This window comes from Guillardia theta (genome assembly GCF_000315625.1).
Source record: "Guillardia theta CCMP2712 unplaced genomic scaffold GUITHscaffold_79, whole genome shotgun sequence".
Classification (NCBI taxonomy): domain Eukaryota; class Cryptophyceae; order Pyrenomonadales; family Geminigeraceae; genus Guillardia; species Guillardia theta.
In genome coordinates this window covers 218895-243733 of record NW_005434595.1, presented here as the reverse complement: position 1 = coordinate 243733, position 24839 = coordinate 218895, and the positions used below count along the sequence as shown (strand labels likewise).

General features: G+C 49.3%; 5 protein-coding genes across 5 annotated transcripts; 3 read left to right on the top strand and 2 right to left on the bottom strand.

Moving 5' to 3' along the window:
* Positions 1-1014: 1014 nt before the first annotated feature.
* GUITHDRAFT_143831 (hypothetical protein) lies at positions 1015-4529 on the bottom strand (the record flags this gene model as incomplete). The annotated part of the gene is made up of 21 exons (XM_005825951.1): positions 1015-1074; positions 1231-1299; positions 1439-1489; positions 1584-1615; positions 1660-1717; positions 1777-1839; positions 1898-1948; positions 1994-2059; positions 2113-2199; positions 2253-2651; positions 2709-2765; positions 2819-2863; positions 2913-2965; positions 3014-3131; positions 3280-3324; positions 3839-3880; positions 3953-4048; positions 4100-4199; positions 4296-4330; positions 4374-4433; positions 4488-4529. The coding sequence occupies 21 exons, from the start codon at positions 4527-4529 to the stop codon at positions 1015-1017; spliced, it is 1629 nt and encodes a 542-aa protein (XP_005826008.1).
* Positions 4530-6968: 2439 nt separating this feature from the next.
* Positions 6969-12569, top strand: GUITHDRAFT_114905 (hypothetical protein; the record flags this gene model as incomplete). The annotated part of the gene is made up of 36 exons (XM_005825950.1): positions 6969-6992; positions 7038-7064; positions 7421-7455; positions 7578-7626; positions 7674-7705; positions 7756-7810; positions 7866-7925; positions 7983-8052; positions 8102-8134; positions 8178-8233; positions 8284-8334; positions 8475-8540; positions 8639-8677; positions 8727-8777; positions 8827-8881; positions 8933-8976; positions 9092-9127; positions 9178-9231; positions 9276-9338; positions 9402-9454; positions 9506-9536; positions 9585-9629; positions 9682-9714; positions 9770-9806; positions 9968-10039; positions 10088-10137; positions 10182-10227; positions 10273-10333; positions 10763-10826; positions 11273-11319; positions 11387-11459; positions 11639-11713; positions 11887-11949; positions 12088-12285; positions 12336-12376; positions 12500-12569. 36 exons carry the CDS (start codon positions 6969-6971, stop codon positions 12567-12569), a joined length of 1959 nt encoding a protein of 652 aa, XP_005826007.1.
* A 1229-nt stretch (positions 12570-13798) lies between these two features.
* Positions 13799-15791, bottom strand: GUITHDRAFT_58672 (hypothetical protein; the record flags this gene model as incomplete). Its single annotated transcript, XM_005825949.1, has 7 exons — positions 13799-13848; positions 13896-13952; positions 13998-14076; positions 14255-14393; positions 14445-14511; positions 14633-14693; positions 14742-15791. Coding segments are annotated over 7 exons (1503 nt in total), but the record flags the coding sequence as incomplete, so codon positions are not given.
* A 1788-nt stretch (positions 15792-17579) lies between these two features.
* Positions 17580-19328, top strand: GUITHDRAFT_154546 (hypothetical protein). Its single transcript, XM_005825948.1, has 14 exons — positions 17580-17658; positions 17712-17748; positions 17799-17848; positions 17906-17980; positions 18028-18093; positions 18141-18204; positions 18255-18302; positions 18397-18431; positions 18487-18537; positions 18680-18721; positions 18776-18806; positions 18849-18891; positions 18980-19034; positions 19095-19328. The coding sequence occupies exons 1-14, from the start codon at positions 17590-17592 to the stop codon at positions 19155-19157; spliced, it is 729 nt and encodes a 242-aa protein (XP_005826005.1). The 5' UTR covers positions 17580-17589; the 3' UTR covers positions 19158-19328.
* Positions 19329-20095: 767 nt separating this feature from the next.
* On the top strand, positions 20096-23588 carry GUITHDRAFT_114902 (hypothetical protein; the record flags this gene model as incomplete). Its single annotated transcript, XM_005825947.1, has 18 exons — positions 20096-20110; positions 20464-20523; positions 20572-20631; positions 20689-20781; positions 20908-21007; positions 21119-21186; positions 21236-21331; positions 21428-21517; positions 21737-21808; positions 21863-22000; positions 22116-22172; positions 22475-22537; positions 22777-22857; positions 22916-23026; positions 23084-23289; positions 23338-23395; positions 23439-23480; positions 23529-23588. 18 exons carry the CDS (start codon positions 20096-20098, stop codon positions 23586-23588), a joined length of 1470 nt encoding a protein of 489 aa, XP_005826004.1.
* Positions 23589-24839: the final 1251 nt, after the last annotated feature.

Below are 24839 nucleotides of genomic sequence, written 5' to 3'. Positions count from 1 at the left end.
TCGCCAGGCAAAAGCAACATGAGGAGAGAAGAGGAGGAGAGAAGAGGGGGAGGAGAGAAGAGGGGGAGGATACGAAGGAAGAGGAACAGGAACAGGAACAGGGAGACGAAGACGAAGACGAAGACGAAGACGAAACTAGGCAAGAAGTGAATTGGGATAGGGGAGACAAGAAGTTGCGGTAGGATCGGACGGGGGAGGATATCGTCTACAGACAAGACATCGTGTTGTTCTTCCAGACGTCCAATGTGAATTTCAGCACAGAAAAGAACAAAGAAAGAATATTGCTCCATTTAGTCAGAAATCATAGAAATGAGATGGTGGTTCACCGTCACTGCTCAATATCGTGAAGGTCGGGTCTCGTGTTCAGGTCGTAAGTGAGGAAGAAAGGTCGCTAGAAATCGTGGCCTTGTGTGAATTATCTCTCATTTCAGTCACATATGATGAAAACGATGATTAGTTAGCAGCAGGGCTTGTTCATATGCATAAACTGTTCGCACATTGCGCATGATCTCCAACGCCCTTGACCACCTTGTGATCTAGATATCCGTGAATTTGCCTCTCTGGCTGCCACCGGCTTTTCTTCGGGCGGAGGCCTCGGCATGGGCGTTTCGCCCTTGGCCGACTGCCTTGCTAAGTACAAGAGAACCGAGGGAGGGGTCGAGGTAAGGCTTTGGCGACCCTGACGGTTAGAGTCGAGCTGATCCTCCCTGACAGGTTTGTGCTGATGGCAACGCGGAGGACAACTGGAACGAGCCCCCTGAGGGTGGATGGGGCTTCTATAACACTGGTGATCTCCTGTACTGCACTTGCCTCCCGGTATGACTAGTACATCCAGGCTTCGGCGACGCGGTGTCCTGCCCTTCCAAAGCTTTCTGCCCCAAGTCAGGAAACTTCTAAGGTGTGCATTAGGATACCAAATGCGGAAAAGTGTGTATGGTTCGAAAAAAATACCCAGAGAATGAAAAGGACAAGACGTTTTGAGCGTGTAAAAAACATTTTCAGTCTCATCTCCCCTCATTTCTCCCTCAGCCCTTCCAACCCTCGAAATAACCCATGGCCAGCAATTCCTACGTCCTAGAAGCGTAGGTTGTATGTACATCTCCCCAAAACACTCCACCTGTTAGTGATAGCCGACTTGAATCTGCCATGCTTTGAGAAGAGCATTGATACATCGCACTACGTTGAAGGGAAAGAATAGACAGAATGAAGGGAGTAAAATTCGAACTATACCTGAGCTGTAGCAACAGGCATATCACCATCCATTCTCACTGCGATTTCAACTTTCGCTGCGATCTTGCCCTGCAACCTACTCAGCAACGAAGACTAGCAACAAGACTGTAAGACCGTCTTCATCCCATCCACAGCTTGATGAATTGCTGAGGAAGAAGGCGCAAGTACAGTGAGCGATGAGAGTTACTTGTCAGAACAAGGTTCTTACCGAGATCTTCTGCATGTCTGTTGGATTCAACTGAATTCTCGACGCTCTCTCCTTATGTCAATGTAAGTCGCTAAAGAAAAGAGAAAAATGCTGAACGTGCATCACCATAGTTATGAGGGGCGTGAGGCTGAGCTATGTCATCCACCATGTTGCTGGGATCAGATGCAGGGCAGTACGCTGCACTAAGTCATGCATGGAGAACAAGCACTTAATTCCCTCACATTCTGCATGCATATCAGACCGCTGCTCTTCAATCTGATCTTCGATAACGACTGAGTCCTGCGAAAAAGATGAGAGAGGGCGAGCGGGAAACGAGAACTTGCGGCTAGTTGCGATACCTCGTTGTCGAACGCTTCTGTCAGACTTGCGGCTGAAGCAACCCCGGACTCGAAGTCACCGTCCTGCAAACTGTTACCAACAAACTTCTACAAATTACAAAATGTAGAATTCTCGCATTACCTCTAGCTCCTGCCCATCAACTTCTCTTTCGATGCTGTTCGGTGCCAACCCCTGAAAGGTTTTAGCTTGCTTGCTTGGGCCAAGGGTACATCCCACCTGCTTTGAATCCTTGAAGTCGACGAGAATCTCAGGATTTTCTTCTAGAAATTTCTTCCAAAACGGCTACAAATGATTTACGTCAAAACTGTGAAGCAATCGATGTGGGAATGGTACACCTCACTAACATGCGATTCAATCATTCTATTCGACGATGACGCTTGCATAATCATGTTGCATATCACTCGCAGATGGCCCATGTATCCCTGTACATTCACTTTACAACTGGGTACGACTTTGCAGCGGAATGTCTTTTGACCTTTCTTGAGGTCTTCGGCTGTTTAGAATAGGATTCGTTCAGTGCGTAGGCCTTTACAACGCGATTCAAAAAGTCCGCTTCTTCAAAGATAGTCCTCTGTAAGATAAGACATTCCTCGGAGTGTACCACGAATTCCAAAATCTTCTGCACCAAATTATGCAACATGTTGTGCCACTCATACTGAAAGAATAATTGCAAACATATTGGGATAGCTTCATGTTCGGCCAAAGCAGAATAAACATCAATGTTGTCCAGAAGTACAAGAAGATGGATCAGCTCGACGATTTTGAATCTGACAGAACCCAAGGGTGGATCTATAGTTGTAACCGAATTCACAATCTTCTGAAGTCTTGGTGGATTCTTCAAAATCAGGATCACATCTCTAATTCTCAACATAATCTGGCAAGTGAAATTACAAATAAATAACTAAAAGTTGCAAACTTCGTGAAATTGAACCTGCTTCAATGCAACGTTGAATGCTTGTGATTTCTGCACGCCCCCGGTATCCCCTCGCTTTCATTACATTTGAGTCAAACGCTTAATGACAACAATCAATTTCAAGATACCACTTGCTTCTTCGGAATACTACTTGGAGTGCGGCAGAAGACATCCTAGGAAAGGGAAGTTCAAAGTAGTCCACAATTGACCAACATGCAATACATCAAACTCAAAGTTAAACGGTTCGTCGTCCTGGCCCTCATTCAATTTATGTCCTGCCACACCACATCAATTCTGCATCATTCAAATCATACCCAATTAACCTTGTCGCACGAATTCAAGCACAACTTGCAATCCACATTTTAAAACAGATGCTCTCTTCTCATCGCAGTCCGCTAAACTTTCATTTTCCCCCAATGTCTTACTCAACAAAAAATCCACCTAAGATATATTTCGATCAGGAACAGGACAAAACACGTTCCTGATAGAAAGAAATGATCGAACATTTTCCGGCAAGAAGATATCTCCAGAGCATGCCTCCTGCATGCCAGCAGTAAATGACTCGTAAAGACACCACGAGAATGCTTACAGCACAGACAAGGGTGACCAAAGCCAAACTCGAATTCTCGTGAACCTGTCACATTGAATTATTGTGTGGTAAAATGACCACACCGCACAATTTAGATAAACACCTACCTCAACTGGATACTCTGGACTCAATCTGGAAATCAATCTTTGCACCATATTTGCCTCCGTTATCAGATTTGGGATGTCGTCTTAATCAAGCACAAACGTCAGATGCAAACTCACAACCGTAAATACCTTCAAGATTGCCCCGAGAAAGCATAGCATCCGACTCATGAATTATCTATCTTACTATTCAAAACAAGGTAACAAGATATAACGAGTATCATACTGCAAGCAGCAAATCAAGAATAGAGCTTAAGTGCAGGTATTCGAAGATATGCTGTGCAATTCCTGAATTGATAATCATTACTTCATCCACAAAATTTCCACATACGACAACCAGCGGAATGTACAGCAATAATTGCTTTGTCAGGACGAAAGTTGAGTATAGAGCATAGAATCTGATGTTTGGCATCACAAGGCAAGAAGATAACTTGTAGTCCAATCGAATTCTTGTCTACCTTGCTGTAATTCGAGGCCGTGAATTCGTTAAATTTGTCATCCTGGACAGTGACGAGTCAACGATACAGGTCTTCACAGTCCAAGAAAACAAATTCCAAATAAATGAATCTTACCCCTTGTGCAATCATATTCATAAGCTTTGAAGTTAAAGATTCGTCATTCAAGAGCAAAACTTGTAATGCAGAGTTCAATGACAAGATCTCCGATGCCTGACCACTCGTAAGAAAGAAATGCTCCCAAGATGGATCCAAAATGCAAACCTTGCAGGGAAATACAATTCTTCTGAGTTCATCCGCATCTTCAGGAGCAGGGTCTACGACATATCCCACCAAAGCTTCAAGCTCCGTAGGATTCGATAAACTTTGAAAATTCGTCAGAGCATACACATTTTTAAGATTGTGTTCAAAACAAAGTCCAACTACACAAAATTTCAAGTTCGAAAGAACTCTGACTTACAAATTCAAAAGTTTTTGATTTCTTTGCTTGCATTCCTGGCAGGCCTTTCAATTTTGTTTCACATCCTCCCGTCATCACCTGTATAAGATCCTGGTCTTTCAACAATTCTTCCAGCGTGCAATTCTCGCTATCAAGCAGCTTGAAGCATGTAAATCAGCCACTCGCGCTCATCAAAGAATGTCCAGGAATCACCAGGTCCACGGTTGACGTAGACGCGAACCCCCGCCAGAACATGTTCCAAGAATTGCAGGAGCTAGCACATGGCACAATCGATTAGATGAGATTCACAGCATAAACTCTCCAATTCCAAACTATGCGGATTCGGCTTGAACTTCTACAAACAAATGAAAATATGCCTATTCTCAGATAACTTTCGGTGCTTTGGCTTTCCTGTTTGGCTACGCCCATTACCGGCTCATTCAGCTCATCGAATCCCCAGATCTAGGAGCCACATTAAAACCTAATCTTCCCATCAACATGTCCTGTACTTGATGTAGGCTTATCTCTCCAGCATTCAACAGCATACTCGTCATCTTAAACGAACCCCATCACATGTACAAGAGTTTCCGAACGCAAAGTTTTCCAATAACATATTTCATGTCAACTATAGTAATTTCTTGATCGGCGATTATTCTTTCCATAGAAGTGATACGATACTTCAATCGTTGCTAGCAGCGACATCATTTCTCCCCGATCCCCTGTCCCATTTCTTAACCCCCCCCCCCCCAATGAGAGCGATTCCTTCGTATCTCTCCCTCTTCAACCCATCATGCCATACTTCTTCACATAGCATTGCTTCTCATTCCCCTTATCTTGACTTCATTCCTCTTCTGCCCTATTCTCTTCGTCATCTACGTTGACCATTATTCATTCCTGCATCTTTCCCACTTTCAGCTTCCTCTCGGCATACCGTCAGGATGCGTGCTTTACCCCCAACCCCCCCACAGGATTAGCACCCACCCCCTTGCATTTGAACAAGACTACACTTCTGCTACCCCACCCATTGGTGATATCCATATCACCTACCCCTCTTTTAATTCAGATTTGCACCACCACTTCTCCTGATACCCACCCCTCAACCCGATCACCCAGACAAACCCTATCAGTCCTCTACCGCACTACTTCATATTGTACCCCTACCCTCCCATTTACCACACTTTCTTGAAAATTGCCTTATACTCCCGGACCCTCATCACAACTGGGAACCAAATGGCTTGTACCCACCCTGCTTGTGATGTTAAATGGTTTGCACACCCTGGCTGATTGTACCCCACCCCTGATGTGAATTCCTCCTTCATGAGGTCACCCCACCTTGAGAAGCATACCCACCATCTTCTGAGATAAAATCTCTACCCCATCTACCCTACCACCTTCCTTCCCTCTACCCCTGCTACTATTACTAGCTCCGTAGACTGTAGAAATCGTTGAAAGGGTGGGTCAACTACATGAGGTGGGTACAAGTACCCTCCAGATCTCCTCAAAAACAATTTAAAACGACCCGGTACTCGATCTATGGGCGACTGGGTGGTCGAACCTGGGGTGGGTTTGCGGTGTTGAACTTCAACAGAGCTTGAAATGAGGGTAGGGGTAGTGGATAAGAAGGGGTTGCCTACCCACAGGGGTACTTGGCTTCCGACCACTATGATTCACCATGGGGTAGAAAATTGGTGTATGGGTAGGGTCATGGGGGTGAATTGCAAGAAATATTGGTGTGTTGGGAAAGGGGTAGGTGATCTCTAACTTCAGGTGTTGTTCGTTCATGGGGGTGGGTGGGTCGTGGAGGGTCTCGCCATGGGTGGGGTAGGCTGGGTACCCTCTGAGATACATATGGGACCGTACCTTTCAAATTTTGGGGGAAGGTAGGGGTCCTTGGTTGCCCTGCAACCTTCATCACAACGGAAGTAACGTATAGATGTTACAACCGTTACAAATTTACCAAGGAATCCGAAATGAGTACCCAGAGGCGCATCGGGGTGATGAAAATGGGTGGGTGGAAAGATCAGGTCAGATTATCTACCATAGCAAAGGGTGGGTACTAAACTGATTTTTGGAGGGTAGTAAATGAGTGATAGAGGGTGGGGGTGAACGGGTTGTGCCGGATCTCCTTCCATGTTGGTTGTGAAAGGTGCAGGTGAGTCAACAAGGGGAAGGGGGTGGGGGGAGCAGAGATGTAACGAGAGGTGAGGAAGAAGGGAGATGGCAGACGCTCTGATAGTGATTCAAAGGAGATCTCATAATGTGTCACTCACTCAAAGATCAAGAAAAGGCGAGTATGCAGTAATAGAACAAGTGCGTACGTGCCGTATTCGAAGCCAGAGCGAGCTATAAGATGTGTGGGGCTTCAGATACCATTGAAGAGGAGAAACAAGTTTGGAACAAGGAGGATAACACTGATTATTGTGCACAGGGTTTCTCCCTGCTCCTCCGCTCCTCACCCAGAGGAAGATCGCTGCTTCTCTTACACTGAAGAATCACCCGCGGGTAGCAGGCCTTCACAACCTGGCATGTAGCGCCTTTTCTAAGCATGTACATGGTGTTGAAGAATCGAAAATGGTCAGGTAATGAGAAGTTCCTGCCGACTGCCATCAACTCACGTCTTCTCCTCTCGTTAATCCACCCAGGTCAAAGACACTTGCCTTCAGTGTACCAAGACTTGTTCTTTCCATTGCACTCATGTTGCTGAGTGTCGGGTTTAAGGTAGATGCATACCATATTTCCTTCCACAAAGTAACGCCCTCGCAGCCTTCATCGGTTTCGGCGGCTTTCAAGGTGAGGAATCAATTTTCCGAAGAGGTAGATAGCACACGGATGGGAGGATGAGAAGCAGACGAAAGTCAGGTGCCCATAGCTGACTTGAGCTCTCAAGGAATTCCCTTCGGAGGAAATTTCTTCTGTGGTATGACTACTTCCTTTCATAAGCTTTGTGGTGGTTTGTTCCGAATGATAGTTTCCTCCGGCGATGGTTTCAGAGGACATCAGTGGTTGGATCACCACTTGGCAGAAAGGTAGGAATTTCATCCAGGCCTGTGAATCGTTTGCCATGTACCAAATGAAATTCTTCATGTACCAAATGAAATGCTTTATGCCTCTACTGATATTGTTTATTGTTTTCTTGACTCCTGAAGGTTGCCATCCCCGATGGCCTAGCTTTTTCCGCGAGGTAACAATCGCACCATCCTGTCTGCGATCAAGATGAATCTATCTCGTGCTCCTTCTGAATCTATCTCGTCTTTCATCCTTCTCCTTGGCAAATACTAGCCTCTTGGTTACCGTCTTGTTCAGGCAAGATATCGTGGCAGACAGCCTCGTTTACAGGGCGACAGAATGGAAGGTAGCAAACTTTAGAAGAAGTCGTCCTCTCCTCACTTTGCATGCAAGGGGATCTTTGCAGCTCTGAAAATCCCAGAGAGGTGAGTGTGAAAAGAATTATTCGAGTCAAAGTGTTGACTTGATCTGGCAGAATTACAGAATCCTATGCGGAATTCCAAGATCTGTTGACGTACAAGGTCAATCAGGTAAATGTCCTTTGAAGTTGGTGTGCGCTGGTTTACAAGGACGGGATCTCAACAGTTGCTTACTGCGAATGTATTCTCCAAGCTGATAATGTTCTTTTCATTCTCTGCTGCTCTGGTTTGTTACCCCTCAGTTCAATCTGTTCTGAGTTGATTCGGATTTCATTTCCACCAGGTATTTTTTGGTGCTTGGCTCTGTCTCGTCACAGGAGAAACCAATTGGCGATCAGCATTGTTCAAGTCATGTCAGAGCATAATAACGTACCCAGGATGCTCAACTCATCACTTTTCCAGATGCTTTGCTCAACAATGCACCCGGAGTTTCTGGTTTGTAGGCGACCTTCGCTCGTTGAAATGACTTCTTGTCCAGTGGTTGACGAGGAGAAGCCTCAGTCTGCTTTCATCGCCAACATTCTCTTTGTGACGGTTGCAAGATTGTTCCTGAGTCATGAAATTTCTCACAGATTGATTGTCAGGGGTGTCTGACATTTGCGGTCTTATTGGGAACAATTACATCAGCCATTGAGGTTCGAATCTGCTCATTTTGTCTTTCTCATGTTCGACCCTAGATTGATTGCTTGACAGGTTGCTTTGTCCTCTGCCCTGTCAGGAACGCACAAGGCAAGGATTTGTTTGTGCTGGCTATGTAAACTCACATTTCATACAGATTGTGGAACGAGATCACATTGTGATGTTGAACTGGAACGACAAAACTATCCCAATGCTTCGACAGGTATCACAACAAACATGATATTGTACGTGCGACAATGTCAGAAAATGTTGCTGAGGGCAAAACCTCTGCCAATTTGGGTTTCTCACTTGCAAATCCAGATCGAAGCAGCTGCTAGCGATGGCCGAATTCCTCTCAAGGTGTTTTTGATCAACAAGGCGGGGTTCATGGTCGTTGACACTTTGGAAGCCTGTCGTGATCCTTGCAAGCAAAGAGAAGGAAGAAATGGATCAAGAGCTAGTACCGCCCGGCCCTGACGTATATCAGCAACTGAACACATCATCGGCAGGCTGATCAACTCGAAAAGACCACATTGCCCATTTTCACGAGGAAAGGCAATCCTGGTTCTCTATGCTGCATTTGACGAGTCTGTGAGTATGAACTTGAACTGTTAGGGACTCTCCCGGACTTGCGCATGGTTTCCGCTGGAGCCGCACAGGTTGTCTCCTCCCTTATCGCCCTCCTCCTCTGCCTCTTTTTTGCTTGATGCTTTAGGATCAGTCTGCCTCAACTTCCTTTCCTACGATTCTAGTTCATCTGAAATTGATTCTTAGCATGTCCTGATCTTGCCCGACGAGACAAAAGACGAGGTCTCTTCTTGGTTGCTACTTCTGATTTGCTGTGCTAATGTGTATCCAAGGCTGATCTCATCTCGCAAGCTGCCTGTCTGCAAGCTCTCCAGGCTGATCGACAGGTTTTCTTGTCCTTTGTTGCTCCCAAACGATGAGATTTGTGAAGCCTGGGAAGAAGATCGGACCAAACAAGAACGACATCAAGGTCGTCGTTGCAGATTGCGATCCAGTAACTTTCATCGCTACTGCCATACTGTGCGAACTGATAGGATTTCTTCTCGAATTGCTGTAGGAGGGAGAGAGAGACTTGGACGAGCTCATGTTTGTCACCAAAAATTCTTTCTCGTAAGTTTGTTTCTGTTCCTTTTCTTTCTTCTTCTCATCACGTGGTGGCAGACGGCGAATCATGGCAGTGACAGCTCTCGAGGTGATGACCTACTGTCAACTCTCTCTTGCTCTCTCTCATAGCAAGCAGCCGCGACTCGCATCTGTGTACACCGACATCCTCGACCAATCGAAGGTTGGTGTCAAGGAAAGGATCGATGACAGATTGACATGTTGATGCCTTTCAGGGGAGTGAAATTTACCTGCGGTCATCAGAGATGGTACTGTAGATTTTTGTGTTGTCTCATCCAAGCGAAGTTGATCGAGAAACGACAGTATCCATGGCTCCAAGGAAAATCTTTCAAACAAATGGGTGATGTCAATGAATCATGCAGAGCATATTCCATGTGCCTTCGTCATATTCGTTATCTTCTCTTTCTGATTTCTGCCTTCCAAGATGATGTTGTTTCCGATCTTCTTGTTCTTACAGCTTCTTCTTGTTCTTTTCTTCATCTCACTGCAAACTCTTCGCAGGCGCTCATTTCCCCGATTCTGTATTGCTGGGGTGGATCACGAGCGATGGAAAGGTTATGATGAACCCATCAGGTCTGCTAGCTACAGCTATTTCCCGGCATCTCATTGCTTCGTCTGCAGGAAATGAGATTCTTCCGGAGAAGAGCAAGCTGGTGATCCTGTCCAAGTGTGTGACTTCACTGCCCTGCCCAAGGTCTTACCGATTGTGCAATAGAAACGACAAGATCACTTGTTGGCGGCGAGCAGCGCAAACAAAGTTCGTGCGATAAGGTTGTATTTTTTCTTGTAACTTTAACTTGCGCTAGGGATGCGGCATGGAGTCCAGCCGTCAGAGATGTCGAACAAGCTCTTAGAGCAGACCCAAAGGTTCTGACATGTTTTCCTGTCTTGCGTGCTTACAAGAAGATTTGAATTGATTTCCTCTGTTGACTTGTTTTGTTTCTTTCTTGTTGAAAACTGTGTGTAAGACTGTGATCTTATTGTACCATGAGTGCTCACACCTGCCCTTCAGCATGTGTTGGTTCTGAATCTGGATCGTGACGGAGAGATTCTTTCCGAGATCGACAACATCCTGCCCAGGTGAAAATTCTTGTGAAAATTCTTGTGGGTTCCAGACAAAATTACATGTCCATGAGTAGAGGATCATCAGTCACTGCTGTTCATCCGGACCCAATTATCTTCTGGTTTGTTCTTTCCTCTTCTAATTACAACTGATTTCACTCCTTTGTATCCGTTCCTTTCTTTCTGGATCTCTACGTTGTTGCTGTCTCTGACGGTGATGAATTGGTGCAATAGGCCCAATCACGCCAAGTTCAAGCACATTCAGGGAAGTTCATTGAGCAAGTCAGATGTGAAGAAGGTACTGTATAAACAGCAAGAGACGAGTGAAGAAGAGGAGAGAGGAAAGAAGGGAGGGGAGGGGAGGGGAGGAAAAGACATGAGAAGCCAGGGAAGGGGCAGGGGAAGAAGGGACTTCGCAATATCACGTTTTAATGCAAATCAACAGATTCCCCTGCACGACATCGAGACAATCATCATTCCGGTGAAGACCCTTGCTGCCTCTTCCTCATCCCTCCGCCTTCCTCTTCATTTTTCCTCGTCACCCTTACCCGCTCTGACTGTTTCTCACAGGCGGTATTTCCTTTCAGATTTGTTTAATCTTTTGCTGAATTCTTCGAGCTCTGCAGGATGGCAAGTCTGAATCCTTGACAGCTGGGGAGAGAGATGTAATCGTCTCCTCCTGTCACTTCCCCTCTCTTCATCTCCTCCTTCTATGCTGCTCCTGCTCGCTCAACTTGTACCCAGGCTCGTGTGCTTGCTGCTACCAAGATTGTGCTCGAAGCGAGGAAGAGGTAGATCAGTTGCTCCTCCTCTTGCCCCTCTCCTCCTCTTCTTCTCTCCCTCCCTAACTCGCAGCAGTCAGGGGCACACGAAACCCCTTCAGATCATCGCAGAGATCCAGAACTCTCTCACCTGCAGCCTGGCAGAGAAGGTAGAATCTCTCCCTCTCTACCCATGTTCTCCTTCCTGTCTTCCTTCTGCCTTTTATCCTATCCCCTCCTGTTTCTCTTCCCTCGCCTCCTACTTCTCCTGTCTCCCTCCTTCTCTTTCTGCTTCCATTCCCTTCCTCATTTTCTCCTCCTCTCTCCTCACTTTCACTCTCCCTCTCAGTTCGCTTTGAGCAACCCTGGCGTGCACATCCAATGCGTACAGACTTCCTACTTGGAAGCCGGAGCCTTTGTTCAGGTGCTAGACGAGGAGGACCAGGGGCGGGGGGAAGAGGGAGGAATATGAGGGAAGCGAAAGATATGGGAGAGAGAGAAGGCAGGGGGGGAGGAGGAGGGAGGAGGAGAAGGGAGGGGGGGAGGGGGGAGGAGGGAAAAAGATAGGGGGCGGAGGAACTCATGCTGAATGTGCAGGTGCTGTGGAACCCAGAAGTGAATTCAGTGTATCAAGACTTCCTCGACGCCACAGGATCGGAGGTGAATCAAGAGGACGGGAGGGGAGCTGGAGGAAGAGGCAAAAGAGACTGAGGGGAGGATAGAGGGCAAGTGGACGTGGAAAGAACACGGGACGAGTTTATAATGCCTTGGTCAGCAGGACTGATTCTGAGTTGCCAGATCGTTGCTGTTGACGCCTCCTTCTTCGGACCCTCCGGCTCCATCAGGCAAGAGCTCTGTCTGCGAGGAAGGGGAAGGGGAAGGGGAGGGAGGATAGGAAGAAGAGAGAGGAGGAGAGGAGAGGCTGCTGTAGGGTTGACGATGGAGGAAAGGACCTTCGGTCAAATCTCCGAGCTTGCCATGAGCAAGAAGGCTGTGGTGAGCAGAGGAGATGCTGTAGTCTTTCTTGTTCGTTGACATCAGTCAAGGCGCTCGGGATCTTGAGAAAGGACGGCAACGTCGACATGAGGTATCCTCCTTCACTCCCTCCAGCCTTCCTTCTCCCTCCTTCACTCCCTCCAACCTTCCTTCTCTACCGCCTTGGCCTTCGACTCCTCTTCTTGCATGCCGGACCGTCTCATCAGTTACTCAGCCCACATCGATCTGCTTCCTTTCGGCTCGAGGAAGGACTCAAGGTTGTCTTGTTCGCCGATGGCGTCTGAGCGCTGCAGACTCTGCGGTAGGTCGAAATCTCTCCGGCTCGCTGCTTGTCTCTTGCCTCTTGCCACTCTCAAACAATACAGTCTTCTTGTAACAGATGTTGACATCTCCGCTGTTTCCTTTGGAACGTGTTTGTTCCTGTCACTCCTTTTCCCGGCACACAGAAACCTGCACGGTGTGTTTGTATCTCGACCAAACTCCATCACACCCCAATGTCTTCCGCCTTGTCCTTCATTGAAAGTTTTGATTCTCCCTCAATTCACATCCTCCTGCTTCGCTCACTTCACTTCCTCACTCGCTCCCACAAGTCGCTGCTGCTTCACGAGTCGTTGGACAGCAGCTTCGCTCGCTGCCTCTCCCTCGTCACCACCAGTCTGCTCCACCTGTCAAGCCGCAGAGCTCGCGATTGCTCGCGTACCTGTGCAAGAGGAGGAAGGCGAGGATGATGAAGCCGCACCACAGCCCTAGCAGGACACCGACGTTCTCCCTGCTCGCAGAGTCAAGACAACAGCAGCGATGATGGTAGTGGTGGTGGAGGAGGCGAGGCAGGAAGATGTAAGGCAGAGCAATGGAGGAGACCAGAAGGATGATAATGATGATGATGATGATGATGATGATGATGATGATGATGATGATGATGATGATGATGATGATGAGAGGGAGGGAGGAGGAGGAGGAGGAGGAGAGGCGGAACCAGATCGTGAGGTCTCCTGTCATTCCCATCTGATTCAACACCTACACGAGCATCAGACCCTAGCAAGACTTGAGCAAGCAGGACCTGAACTCCATCCACTACGGGGCAGAAGCAGGGCTTGTAGACAGGAAGGGAGGTGGCGGTGCCGGCCTGTGAGGGCTGGAGGTCAGTATGGAGGAGAGACTTGCTGTTGGAACCTTCAAGAGAGGACAAGAGGGTCGAGCGACAAGCTCGTTATCATCGCACTTGAGCTTCAGACCTGCTCGACATGAGACGCTGGTAATTCAACGGAAGCGAAGGAGAGTGACCGGTGTACTCGTTCAGCATGAAAGCCATGAAGCTGCGAAAATAGTGAGATTGAGAGGGGGAAGGGGGGGGGGGAGAGCGAGAGAGACAGAGACAGAGAGACAGAGAGAGAGACAGAGAGAGGGGCCGAGAGACAGAGAGAGAACGGGGGCTGGGAAGAAAGGTGAAGTCGGTGATAACAGCAGACGAGTACAGCAGCAGCAACAGCAGGATGACATGTGTGGGTTACCTATAGCGCATGGGAGAGATGTATTTGATCCAATCGAAGTAGACAGGAATGCCTGCATGCAACATGAACCGACGGTTGACAATCAGGTTGACTTGCTACCCTTCTGATTTACGAAGAAGCCGCTGAAGAGTGTGAGCGGTAGGATGAAGACGGGAGCTGAGAAACACCATGAGGAGATGAATCAATCCTGACTTCTTTCACCGATCTGTACAGTGGCCTCAAGATCTTTGAACAAGCAAGCGAGGCTGTCATAGTAGACAGCGTCATCGACAAGCACACACTCCACCTCTCAACCCTCACCAGATCCCAAGAGCATTCCCGACGTTATTGAGCATAGAAAAGATAACGCACCTTCAAAAATGATGAGCTGGGCGAGAGAGAGAGAGAGAGAGAGAGAGAGAGAGAGAGAGAGAGAGAGAGAGAGAGAGAGAGAGAGAGAGAGAGAGAGAGAGAGAGACAACAACCCACCATGTGATCCAGTGGTGCGCTGACAGCTGCAGCTCCAGCAGAAAGTACACGATGTTCGCTTGTATGAACGGAAAAATGATGTTGTGAGGAAGCTCGACAATGATTTTTGCTAGGAAGTATGCAAACGTGCTGTCAGAACTCAAGTTAAGTCGACTGTCTCTCCTCCTCTGTCACACCCACCTGTACATTCCGATGCTCCGCTCCCTCTCAAACACGACTCGCTCGACACCGAAGGCTGAGATGACTGCTCAAATATCAGCCGGTCGAAGTCAATACCTCTTTCACTGCTAATCTATCTTTGAAATGTAAATGGCTCTAACTATCTTCTCCTTTCACATCTACTTTTAACTTCAGATTAGAGCGACCACCTGTCATGGCAGCTGACATGGTGACGTTAACAGATACGAAGAAGAGGGCCCCGGTCCGATTCTACTCAGAAGATTTCAATCATCGCAATGAGATCGCAGCAGGGTTGACCTGGATCGACTTTTGGTTAGTCTGCAAGTCACGATAGATCAACCCCATGAGAAGCCCCATGAACAGTGACTGGCCGATCTTGGCCCTGAGAATCAGCCGGTTTCTTATCGCGTTGTTCTTTGCACGGCCGAAGAGGACGCTCATCTGGAGCAGCAGGCTGGGAGAGAAGCTGGAAGAGCTCTTGTCCACTCCGCTTCCTGGGACCTTCACGCGGGCCTCCATGTCCTTGAACGTCGAAGACTCCGCATACTCCGACAGCAACCCCTCGATCTGCTCTCGTTTCGCCTTGCGCTCGAGCTCACTGCTGGCAAGCTGATCGTTGAGGACCTTCATGAAGATGTGATCGGCCGGGTTTGTGAACTGAGGACATGGGCTGCCTCTCGTTGCAAAGTAGTCCATGCAGGATCTGGACGGCCCCTGGTAGAGGATGCGACCACTGGCGAGCAGGAGCAGGTTGTCGAACATGTGGAAGATGTCCGAGGACGGCTGGTGAATCGTCGCAACGACCGTCCTGCCAGCAGCAGCCAGCTCCTTCAACGTCTTGCAGACGCTGTGTGCTGTATGAGTATCCAAGCCGGAAGTTGGCTCATCCAGGAACAGCACAGAAGGGTTCGTGATAAGCTCCATGGCAATGTTGATACGCTTTCTCTCTCCTCCTGAGACCCCGCTCTTCTCTCCGGGATAGCCTATCACGTTGTCCTTGCACTGATCCAGCTGCAAAATCTCAATCACCTGATCTACTCGCCTCATCTTCTCTTCGAGCGGCATGTCCGGGGGAAGTCTCAGCTTCGCCGACATGCTGATAGCCTCGTAGGCTGTCATGGTACCCATCACTACATCATCCTGGAACACAAAAGCGCGAAGCCTGCGGATCGTAGCTGTGTCAACCTTGGCTCCATTGAACCGCACAGCTCCCGAGAGGATGCCGCCTGCTGCCTCCCCTGCCACTGCGTTGAGAAGCGTCGTCTTTCCTGCTCCGCTCGACCCCATGATGGCTGTGAACTTTCCCGGCTCGAAGACGCCAGTGACGCTGGAGAGGATGGTCTTCCTGGGAGGGGAGGCACAGAGCCCGACACGAGCGTTTGCATCTGGAACCTCCATCTTCAAGTTCCAGAAAGAAACTTCGATGGGATTTGATTCATTGCCGACAAAATTCCTGAGGAGTCTAGATCGATGCTTGAGGCTGGGGCTTCTTGCTAACGAAGTCTTTGACAGCGGAATATCGACGAACTCTGTTGAGAAGACATCGACTCGAACATCTTCTTCTGATTCAGTGGATTTAGCTTCACCTATCTCATACGAAAGTTGATTGGATGAGGTCAAGGTGTGCAGTGGCGATTCTGTATCCCTTTCCAGCACTAACCCTCCTTCAACAATAGCATTCTTGCTGATCGAAGTTGTCCAATGATTCATGGTTGGAAAGCGATCACCAGCACAAATCAATGACGAAAAAGAATGAAGTCATTGTGCATGCAATCAATCAACCAGCTCAGCAGATTCTGGCATCTTCAATCTCACGATCAGGTTCAATAATCTACCCTTTGGAGAATGAAAGCCTTCTGGAAGGACAATCAGGCCCTCTGGACGGTCCTGTAAACTTTTTCGTCAGCTATCGTCGATACTTTGGCTTCCAAACTCAAATCTTCCTGTTCGCCGTTTTGCTCTACAAGGTGGCATCCCCTTAGATCGTTTCCATCTCAGTCTGAAAACTAATTCAATCTCTTTTCTCATCTAATTTTTCCTGCCAATATTCAGGTCGCTCCTCCTCCTCCTCCTCCTCCTCCTCCTCCTCCTCCTCCTCCTCCTCCTCCTCCTATTGCTCCAGTTGTTTCTCTTGCTCCTGCTGCTCCTGTTGCTCCTGTTGCTCCTGCTGCTCCTGCTGCTCCTGCTGCTCCTGCTGCTTCTTTCTACGTGCGCCTGCGCCTACTCCCATTTCTGTAATTTGTCGTAGAGTTACGCCTATTGAAAAGGAAAGGAGGTGGACTGACCAGCCAGATACTGAAGTACCGGGTACTATCCATATATTTGTGAGTGAAAATGGGGGTAGGGGTGGTCGAAATTGGGGTTGTGTAAAATTGCAGAAACTGGGTCAAATCTAGGACAAGTTCTAGAATTTGCATCAGAGACAGTGTCATTTAGAACAGCAGTCGCAGAGAAATATCCTAGAAACCTGCGCGGGGATGAGGCATAAAAGATGTCAGAAGATGGCTGACGAAATACGATCCCCGAGAGGCGATACAAGGCGACAGGAGGGAGGAGGGAGGAGGGAGAGAGGAGAGAAGAGGAGGAGAGGGGGGGCGGGGGGGAGGGGGGTAAGGTGGTGGGCAGAACAGTACAGCACAGAAGAGAAGGGAGGATGAGTGAAGGCTGGGAGAGGAGAAGGAGGAGGAAGATTAAGTGGAGGGGAGGCGAGTAGAGGAGAGATAGGGAGAGGATTTAGAGTTTGGGGTTTAGGATTTAGAGATTAGAGGATTTAGGGTTTAGAGATCGGCAAAGGGCCGACCTCCCAAGGTTGGGAACCCCTTTAGACGGATAAATAGGCGAGAGATGCGCAGAGAGCAATAGTTCTTAGGTATGAAATCCTCGACTAACAGTCTAATAAACTCAAATAATAATAGAGATCAGAGAGAGGAGAGAGGAGAGAAGGAAGATGAGAGATGGGATCATGGTGAGGAGAAGAGAAGAGAAGAGAAGAGAAGAGAATAAAGCAGATCCGGGAGGCTTGAAAAGGAGGGATGAGATGAAGAATTGTCAGACAGGAATCTAGTAAAGAAGATGTAAGGAAAATGAAGAAGGAAGACGATCCTGCTCTACCTGATCATGACGTTTTGTTATCCCAGAAACTAGAATGCCTTCCTGGAAGTCCATTGGCATCGTTGCTACTGCAGCTTTGTCCTGCCAAGTCTCCTCGGTTGAGGTGAATGTCAACGAAGGGCTGCTGGCCGGTTGACATCCATTTCCTTCACTCAGGCATACGTCAGCTCTCCTGCTTTGAAGCCCGTCTCCGGTTCCTCTTATTCTTCTTGTCCTCGTACAAACCATCTGATCCCTTTTCAGCTCGAGCTGGAGCTGCATGCAATGTCGCCTCGCTCGCCATGTCCTCAGAGGTATGAAGTCGAACACCATGTTGTTATGGTGCTGATAAGCTCCCTGCTGCTGCTCAGGAGCGGCTGAGTCGTCGGGCTGCAATCGCATCAACCCTGCTCACTCTTCCAGTGCTCGCTGCCAAGTCAGCGGATGTGGGTGCCTATGTCAGTGTTCCGTCCTGCTGATGCCAACATGTCAGGCTGCAGGACTCAACCTGATGCCGCCGGCACTCCAGTCGATCACAGAGAGTGCTTCCAGGAAGAAGGTGACTTTGAACTGTTGCGAACCTCGTTGACCTCACGGTGCGCAAAGGCATCCAAGGATCTCGGGGTAGATCTTGACGGCCCTGCCCCGGAGCCCGTTAGCAAGAAACCTGGTGAGCGGTTCCAGAAACTATCGCGGTGATGATGGTGACCTTCATCTAAGGCTTCACGGTGCCCAAGCTTGGACCCCAGAGGAAGAAGGCTGCTCAAGGTACTAAGTTTGCGCTCAGACATGAAGTTCTTTTCAACGATTGCAACTTGAAATTGCGTCCTCCCATCCTCTGCTGACACATCTACTCTCTCAGAAGAAGAAGGAGATGCTCCGAAGCCAGCAAGGAAGGTGAAACGACCTTCGATCAAGCTTTCCAGGGTGTTTGATCGGTTGTTGATTCCAGATGAGCATGCCCAAGTTCGGCGAGGTCAAGTCCAAAGAGCCAAAGGCTGAGGTTCGATCCTGCTAGTCCTCTTGCTCACCTGTATTCATGTCGTCATTTCCATTCATTTCCACTCACCTTCATCCGCGTCGATTCTTCTTGCTTCCTCTGAGAACCGCAACTTTGTTGCTGGGCCAGCCTCATTGTCTTGCAGTCTGAAACCGAGGGCGTCAAGCTCAACTTGGACGCTCCTAAGGTTTGACTACCCCATTCCTTGTTGCCTTGCCTTTTAATGAGTCTTCCTCTGCAGAGGAGCAGGCCTGGAAGGCAGTCCGTCGCTGGTAGACCCTCTCCCCCTGATACGAGGAAAATGACGTTCCCAGGTGCCACGGGCAAGGAGAGATTCGAGAGCAACGAAATCAGCTCGTAAGCTCCTCCTCCTCCTCCTCCTCCTCCTCCTCCTCCTCCTCCTCCTCCTCCTCGTCAAGACTTTGTAATACTGTCGATGGTGCAGCCTTGAGCAAAAGCTGAGGAGCAGGAGCACCAAGGTAGACGCCCAGATCGAGAAGGTAGGCTCGCTTCTCCTCGTATCTCTTCTCTGATCCTCTTCCTTCCTCCAATCTCTGTAGCTCTCCGAGGGCACTAGGTCGGAATCCGGCGTTCCTAGCCTCAACCCCTTCTCAGCCAAGTAAGAGGATAAGCAGCGCGAGGTGGTCTGAGGGCGGATTGAGAGGGGAGGACCTATCTCCTGAGCTCTCATTCCAATCTAACGACCTCATGGAGCTTTCTCATAGTGTCTTGCCTATCCTTGCCAAATGAGATTTGCTCGCTCATGAGTAGAAATGAATCCTCAAACCTTTCGGAAGTCACAGAGTCTTTGGGCTACTGAGCGTCGTGACTCTGGAAGTCAGTTAGGCCGCGGGTCTGCCACTCCGCAAATCTTTCACCGTCACACGGAACGCCGGGTAGTGACTCCGAGCCCCCGGTGGCCGGGCCCGCTTCCGGAGCCTGCGGCACGGTTTGGGCATTTTCTAGGCTTCGGATATACTGGCAGCCACTGAGTAGTGCCGCGCCCCCCGGGCCCGCGGCCGCCAGTCCGCAGTGTCGGACTGATCATCGGATCAGAGCCTCTTGCCGCGGCGTCACCGCACCGAGCGGCTCGGAGCGGGCCGGGCCCGAGCATCTGGTGCCGGAGCTGCACTGGTGAGTGACTCGTGACCCCGGCGGCCCGGAGCCTTTAGAAGAGAAGTTTGGTACAACTTCTTGGTCACCGGGATATGACCAATTTATAACACAAAATATTTCAATAACATTTTAACTCCTTACACAGTACAAATTTATAATCAAAAAGGATCAAGGGTCGGAACTGCACTGGAGATACAACTGTACCTCCACCACTACCCCCCTTTTCTGGTTGATCAAATGGGGTACTGCATGTCTGTCAGCTCCCCAGTCTGCATGCAGTACCCCGTCATTTGTAGGGAAATTGACCCCTTCCGACCCTTGTTTCAAATTGCTACCATTTCACTTAATAAGTCGAATTTCTCTTAGTAGTGTCAATTCAATAAATCATTGGTACAAATAGCATATTTTCCTGTTATTCCTCGGCAGAAGGTCAAATATCGCCTCCATGGCGGAGCTCCCGGTACCGAGCTGAACGTGATGAGCAGATTCGTCCTTTTCATGACGTGTCTCCTCGTTCCATGGCTGACTCCTTCCCCCACCATGGCTGAGTTGTACCATATTGCCCACCTCGATCGTCACCTCCGACACACACGTGTCAGCAAGCCGATCTTGCTAAGCCTTGTCACTGAGTTACTTCACCTCTCAAACACTGCAAGACATAGCCTCCTATACTCTCTACATACGTTTGACCATCTCTTTTGCTCTCCCTTCTCTCCCTGCCACTCTGATTTGTATCTACAACGTTCTGCTTTCCTTCCGTCCCCTTCCCCCTTCCTCCTTCAACATTCACTTGACCCTGCCCTGTCCTCGCAGACTTCGGGACTGCGCAAGGCCAGGAGCAAGCTCTCCAGCACCTCCCCTGCTACATCCGAGGTGAGCGCACGCCAAGGGGAGGGAGGGGAGGGAGTGACGCGGCGGCAGACGGAGCAGTGGGATGTGGAGATGTTCGCGGGGCAGCCGACGCCGAGGAGCGCGCGAGGGGTGAGGGAGGAGGAGGGGGGGGGAGGAAGGAGAGAGTGAGAGTAGAGGCCATGGCAGAACGCGCAGAGCACGGCGGTGGCGAAAGGGAAGCGATCTTCAAGGTCAACTACACCAAGGGTGTCCGATGCAGAAGCAACTCCGCCACCATCGGTGAGGAGTGGGAAGGAGTGGGAGGAGGGAGGGGAGTGGAGGGAGGGGGAGGAAGCAGTGTGCTTGTTGAGAGCAGAAATGATCAGGGGCGAAGGTGGAGAGCATCCACTGAAAACCTTTCTGCAGGACATTTGGGAGCATATTGTAGAGCAAACGAAAATTTCGTTGAGCCCTCGAACGAAGCTAAGAAGCAATCCTAACAGCGCGCAACCAACACCGCGGAACGGTAAGGACCAAGATGGGACAGCGAGAAAGGGGAGAGGGAGTTATCGTTACTGTGAAGGAGCAACGGTCTAGGAGATGGTGAGGCAGAGGAGCTGATCATGTTGTGACTCAGGAAATCCTACGAAGCCAAATCAAACAGCAGACTTCAGTGCTGTTGCAACTTTGTGCCACTCAACCGCAGTGAACGACCATCATTGTTGATGTGTGTTGTATTGATTTCCTCCCACAGACGGCGGAAGTGAAGCCTGACAAGTATGTCACCGCATTAAAGCACAAGATCACTGAGCTGGAACAAAAGGACGCTGATAAAGAAGCAAGAATCTCAGTAAGACCACCGTTCTGCCTCGATTCAGTCTTTCCATCCCCGTTACTTGACACTGTTACTTCCTCTGCTTTCACTGCTTTCATTCAAGTTGCGCAGGTGCTGGAATCTCTCGTGATCGTGCTTGCACGAGGAAAAGGCCTGAAGCTTCAGTATGTCGGAGCAGACGAGAAACTGGGGCTGCAGGAAGTCGAAGAGATAGCGGGGGAGAGGGCGAACGGGGGGAGGAGGGCGAACTATCAGGCAAGGAGAGGAGGGAGAGAAAGGAGAGGAGGGAGATAAGGGTTGGGCGGACAGGGGAGGAGAGTTGAAGGGGACGGCGAGAGCGAAGCTTCTGAAGCTCAACTAGCAAACGTAATTCTTCATGCTTCAAAAGCTACACAGTCGAACTCTGATAGAGTCGTTCAGTTCCATCTTGACATGAAATCTATCCTGCCACAGCGAGTGAAGAAGACGCCGATGCATGTTGACAACGACTTGGTGAGTTTTCGACAATCTTTGAAGTTGGTGGCAGTGCGCTGACCATCAGTCCAGTCAGAGTCGAGTGAAGCGATCTCACACAGCCTTGTAAGATTTCACTCTTTGTCGGTACCAGCGATGACGGGCCCGAAGGAGGAGTCGATCATGCATGTGATGCCCAAGAAGACAGGAAGCGACCAGGACTTCGAATCGGTGAAGCACCTGAGGAGGACAAGGCCGGAGGAGCTGGGGGGAGAGGAACGGGGGGGAGAGGGACGGACGGACGAGGGAGAGGAGCAGGCGAACGAGACTTGACGCTTCTGGTCAGGATGAGGATGATGGAGAGGAGCCGAAGGGTATGATCCGGACGTCGAAGATCCAGAGGGTGCGAGGAGGAGGAGATGAGAGATTAAGGTGACGGCGAGGAAAGATGCGGATGTTGCGACCATCGAAACTTCAAGCAAGCATGAGAGCCAGTCGATCAAGGTTCTCAGCTGGGCCAGGAGCCTTGACAACACACTCTCCGCGTATGAAGCGATGCTCGTGTTGTTCTCCCCTTGAAGATCGTTTGCAGACATTAATCCATCACGAATGTCGCACAGAAGCTTAGGAGGAGGGATGTTGGAACAAGTGCATTCTTTCATCAAGCTGTTGACGCGATGTGTTGACAAGGGTCTGATCTGACAGGAGCTTGAAGACGGTCGGAGAGCTGAGGAGGAGGATGACGAAGATCTCACCATGTGGATTCAGGTGAGAGAGGATTCTGATATGAAGGAGGGGTTTAGGGGGATATGATGGTAGCGAGCGGAGGGTTGCTAGGATGAGATGGTTCAGAAATGTACAGAGAGTGGAGTGGGAGAAGGTCCGTGAGGCACAAATAGAGTTGTGTTTGCCGATTTCAAATCCCTGTGATGATGATAATGTTGTTGTTGTTGTTGTCGTCGTCGTCGTCGTCGTCGTCGTTGCTGCTACTGACATGTCGGTTTCAGAACTCGGAGAATGCGTACGGTGCTTTTATTCACCTTGCGTTTCAAGAAGGACTATTCAATGCAATCGTCAAAGCTGGTCCGGTGAGGAACAACACTAGGAGGCAGGCTAGGAGGAGGGAGGAAGAGCTGGGGGATGCAGGAGGAGGAGGAGGAAGAGGAGAAGGGTGAGGAGGAGAATGATTTGCACGCGTACCAGATGATTCTCCTCGCCTTCTTCGTTCAAGCTGCTTTCGCGTGGTACCTCTGGCAGGTTCGCCTGATCTGTTGCCTCGCGGACGTTGCGTCTCATGATCTTCTCGTCCTTCAGTCATGCCCGTCCGTGCGAGACTCGCTCTTCTGCAACGTTCCCATCCCCCTGCAGCTCGCGGCCATTGGAGTCTACCTGACGCTGATGACGCAAGCGATCAACCGTCTCAAGACAGCGATGTTGGTCTGTCTGTTCAGCGTTGAGAAGAGGAGAGAGGAAGGGGAAGACGATATCATCTACCCCATCCACATCTCCAGCATCACCCGGTGAGAGGAGAAGAGCGAAGGAGAGGGAGGGAGTGAAGTGCGAGACAGATCTGCAGTTTTTCTTCTTGCAGTCACGACCAACGCCATCACCTGGCTGGCTCTTACGGTTGTTGTTGTCATCGTCTGCGTCTTCTCACCATCTGCTCAAGGCTGTTGGTTGTCACTTTATTCTCACTCAGAACGACGTTCAGGTGCTGCCTCTGTTGAGAGATCGTCGGGGGCTGAAAGTTGATGATCAGATGGTGTTGAGATCGACAGTTGTTATGATGTTTGTGCAGAACGTGGACGAGATATCATAGTGAGACTTTTTTCTTGTCTTTGCCTTTCTCTGAACGTGTTTGTACAATCTCTTGGGGACAAACTTGCAGTGATGCGGTGAGTTGACGGATTTTCTTCTTCCTGCCTCTCTCTCCCTCCCTCCCTCCCTCCCTCCCTCCCTCCCTCCCTCCCTCCCTCCCTCCCTCCCTCCCTCCCTCCCCATCCACCTACGACTTCTATCAGCTTTCCTTCCCTCCTCTCCCCCTCTTCTCACTATCTTCGCACTTCCTCTTGACCTTGACCATGATCGTTGTCTTGCCTTGATCGTTGTCGATCCCACAGGGATGTTCAAAGAAAGTGAAAGACGAGATAGCAAACTGCAGGTATCGGACGCAAAAGATGCCGTCATGGTGTTTCGCAAAAGAAAGAGTGAGCTTGATAACCCTTCCTCTGATCCTTTGTCTTTGACTACCTTCTTCTCGACTCGTCCTATTTACTGCCCTCTGCCCTCGCCTTGTCCTCTCCTCTCCTCTCCTCTCCTCTCCTCTCCTCTCCTCTCCTCTCCTCTCCTGTTCTAGTCTCCTATCTCTCCTTTCTTCTCTCTCCCCTGACTCGTATGATTCCAGCTAGCTTCCCTGGAGTACTACTACACCCACTACATTCATCTCACCATGATATCTATCGTTTGCTTCATGTCGTCTTCTCCTCGTCCATATTCCACCACATGACGTGTAATCACAGAGTTGTCTTCGGTCTTCAGAATGTCTGCACCGCCCAGGACCCTGTCGTTCCTCTCCACTGTCTCCAGTGCTCTTCCGTTGTTGCTGCATTGCGAGCCGATCGCCTTGCAAGGCTTCACTGAAGACAGAGAGGCTCTTGCTTCTCCTGCGGTTTGAGCTCTTGACAAGTTGTCAAACTTCTTTTTCATCATGTGGCTCCAGTCAGCTCTGGACATCAAAATTTTCCTCCCCGGTGGGTATGTATGTATGAAAACTCATGTGGTGAAATGAAATTCTCAGTGGGATTGTCTGATATTGACATTCGCTGCTTTCGCTTCACCAGCGTTGTAAAAGTAAAATGAAATATGAGAACATTGCTGTCATGATGTTTCATCAAAAACAAACCGCTCCCAAAGTACAAGTTACATTAACAACCTACATCATTGAAGATTGAGGAGATCACAAGCACAGATTGTTGCCATCTGAGATCAACAAACTATATCTCCTCACTATCCCCTCTCCTGCTCTCAATATTTCCATCAAGAATGAAACAACACAAGTAGACATTTTCCT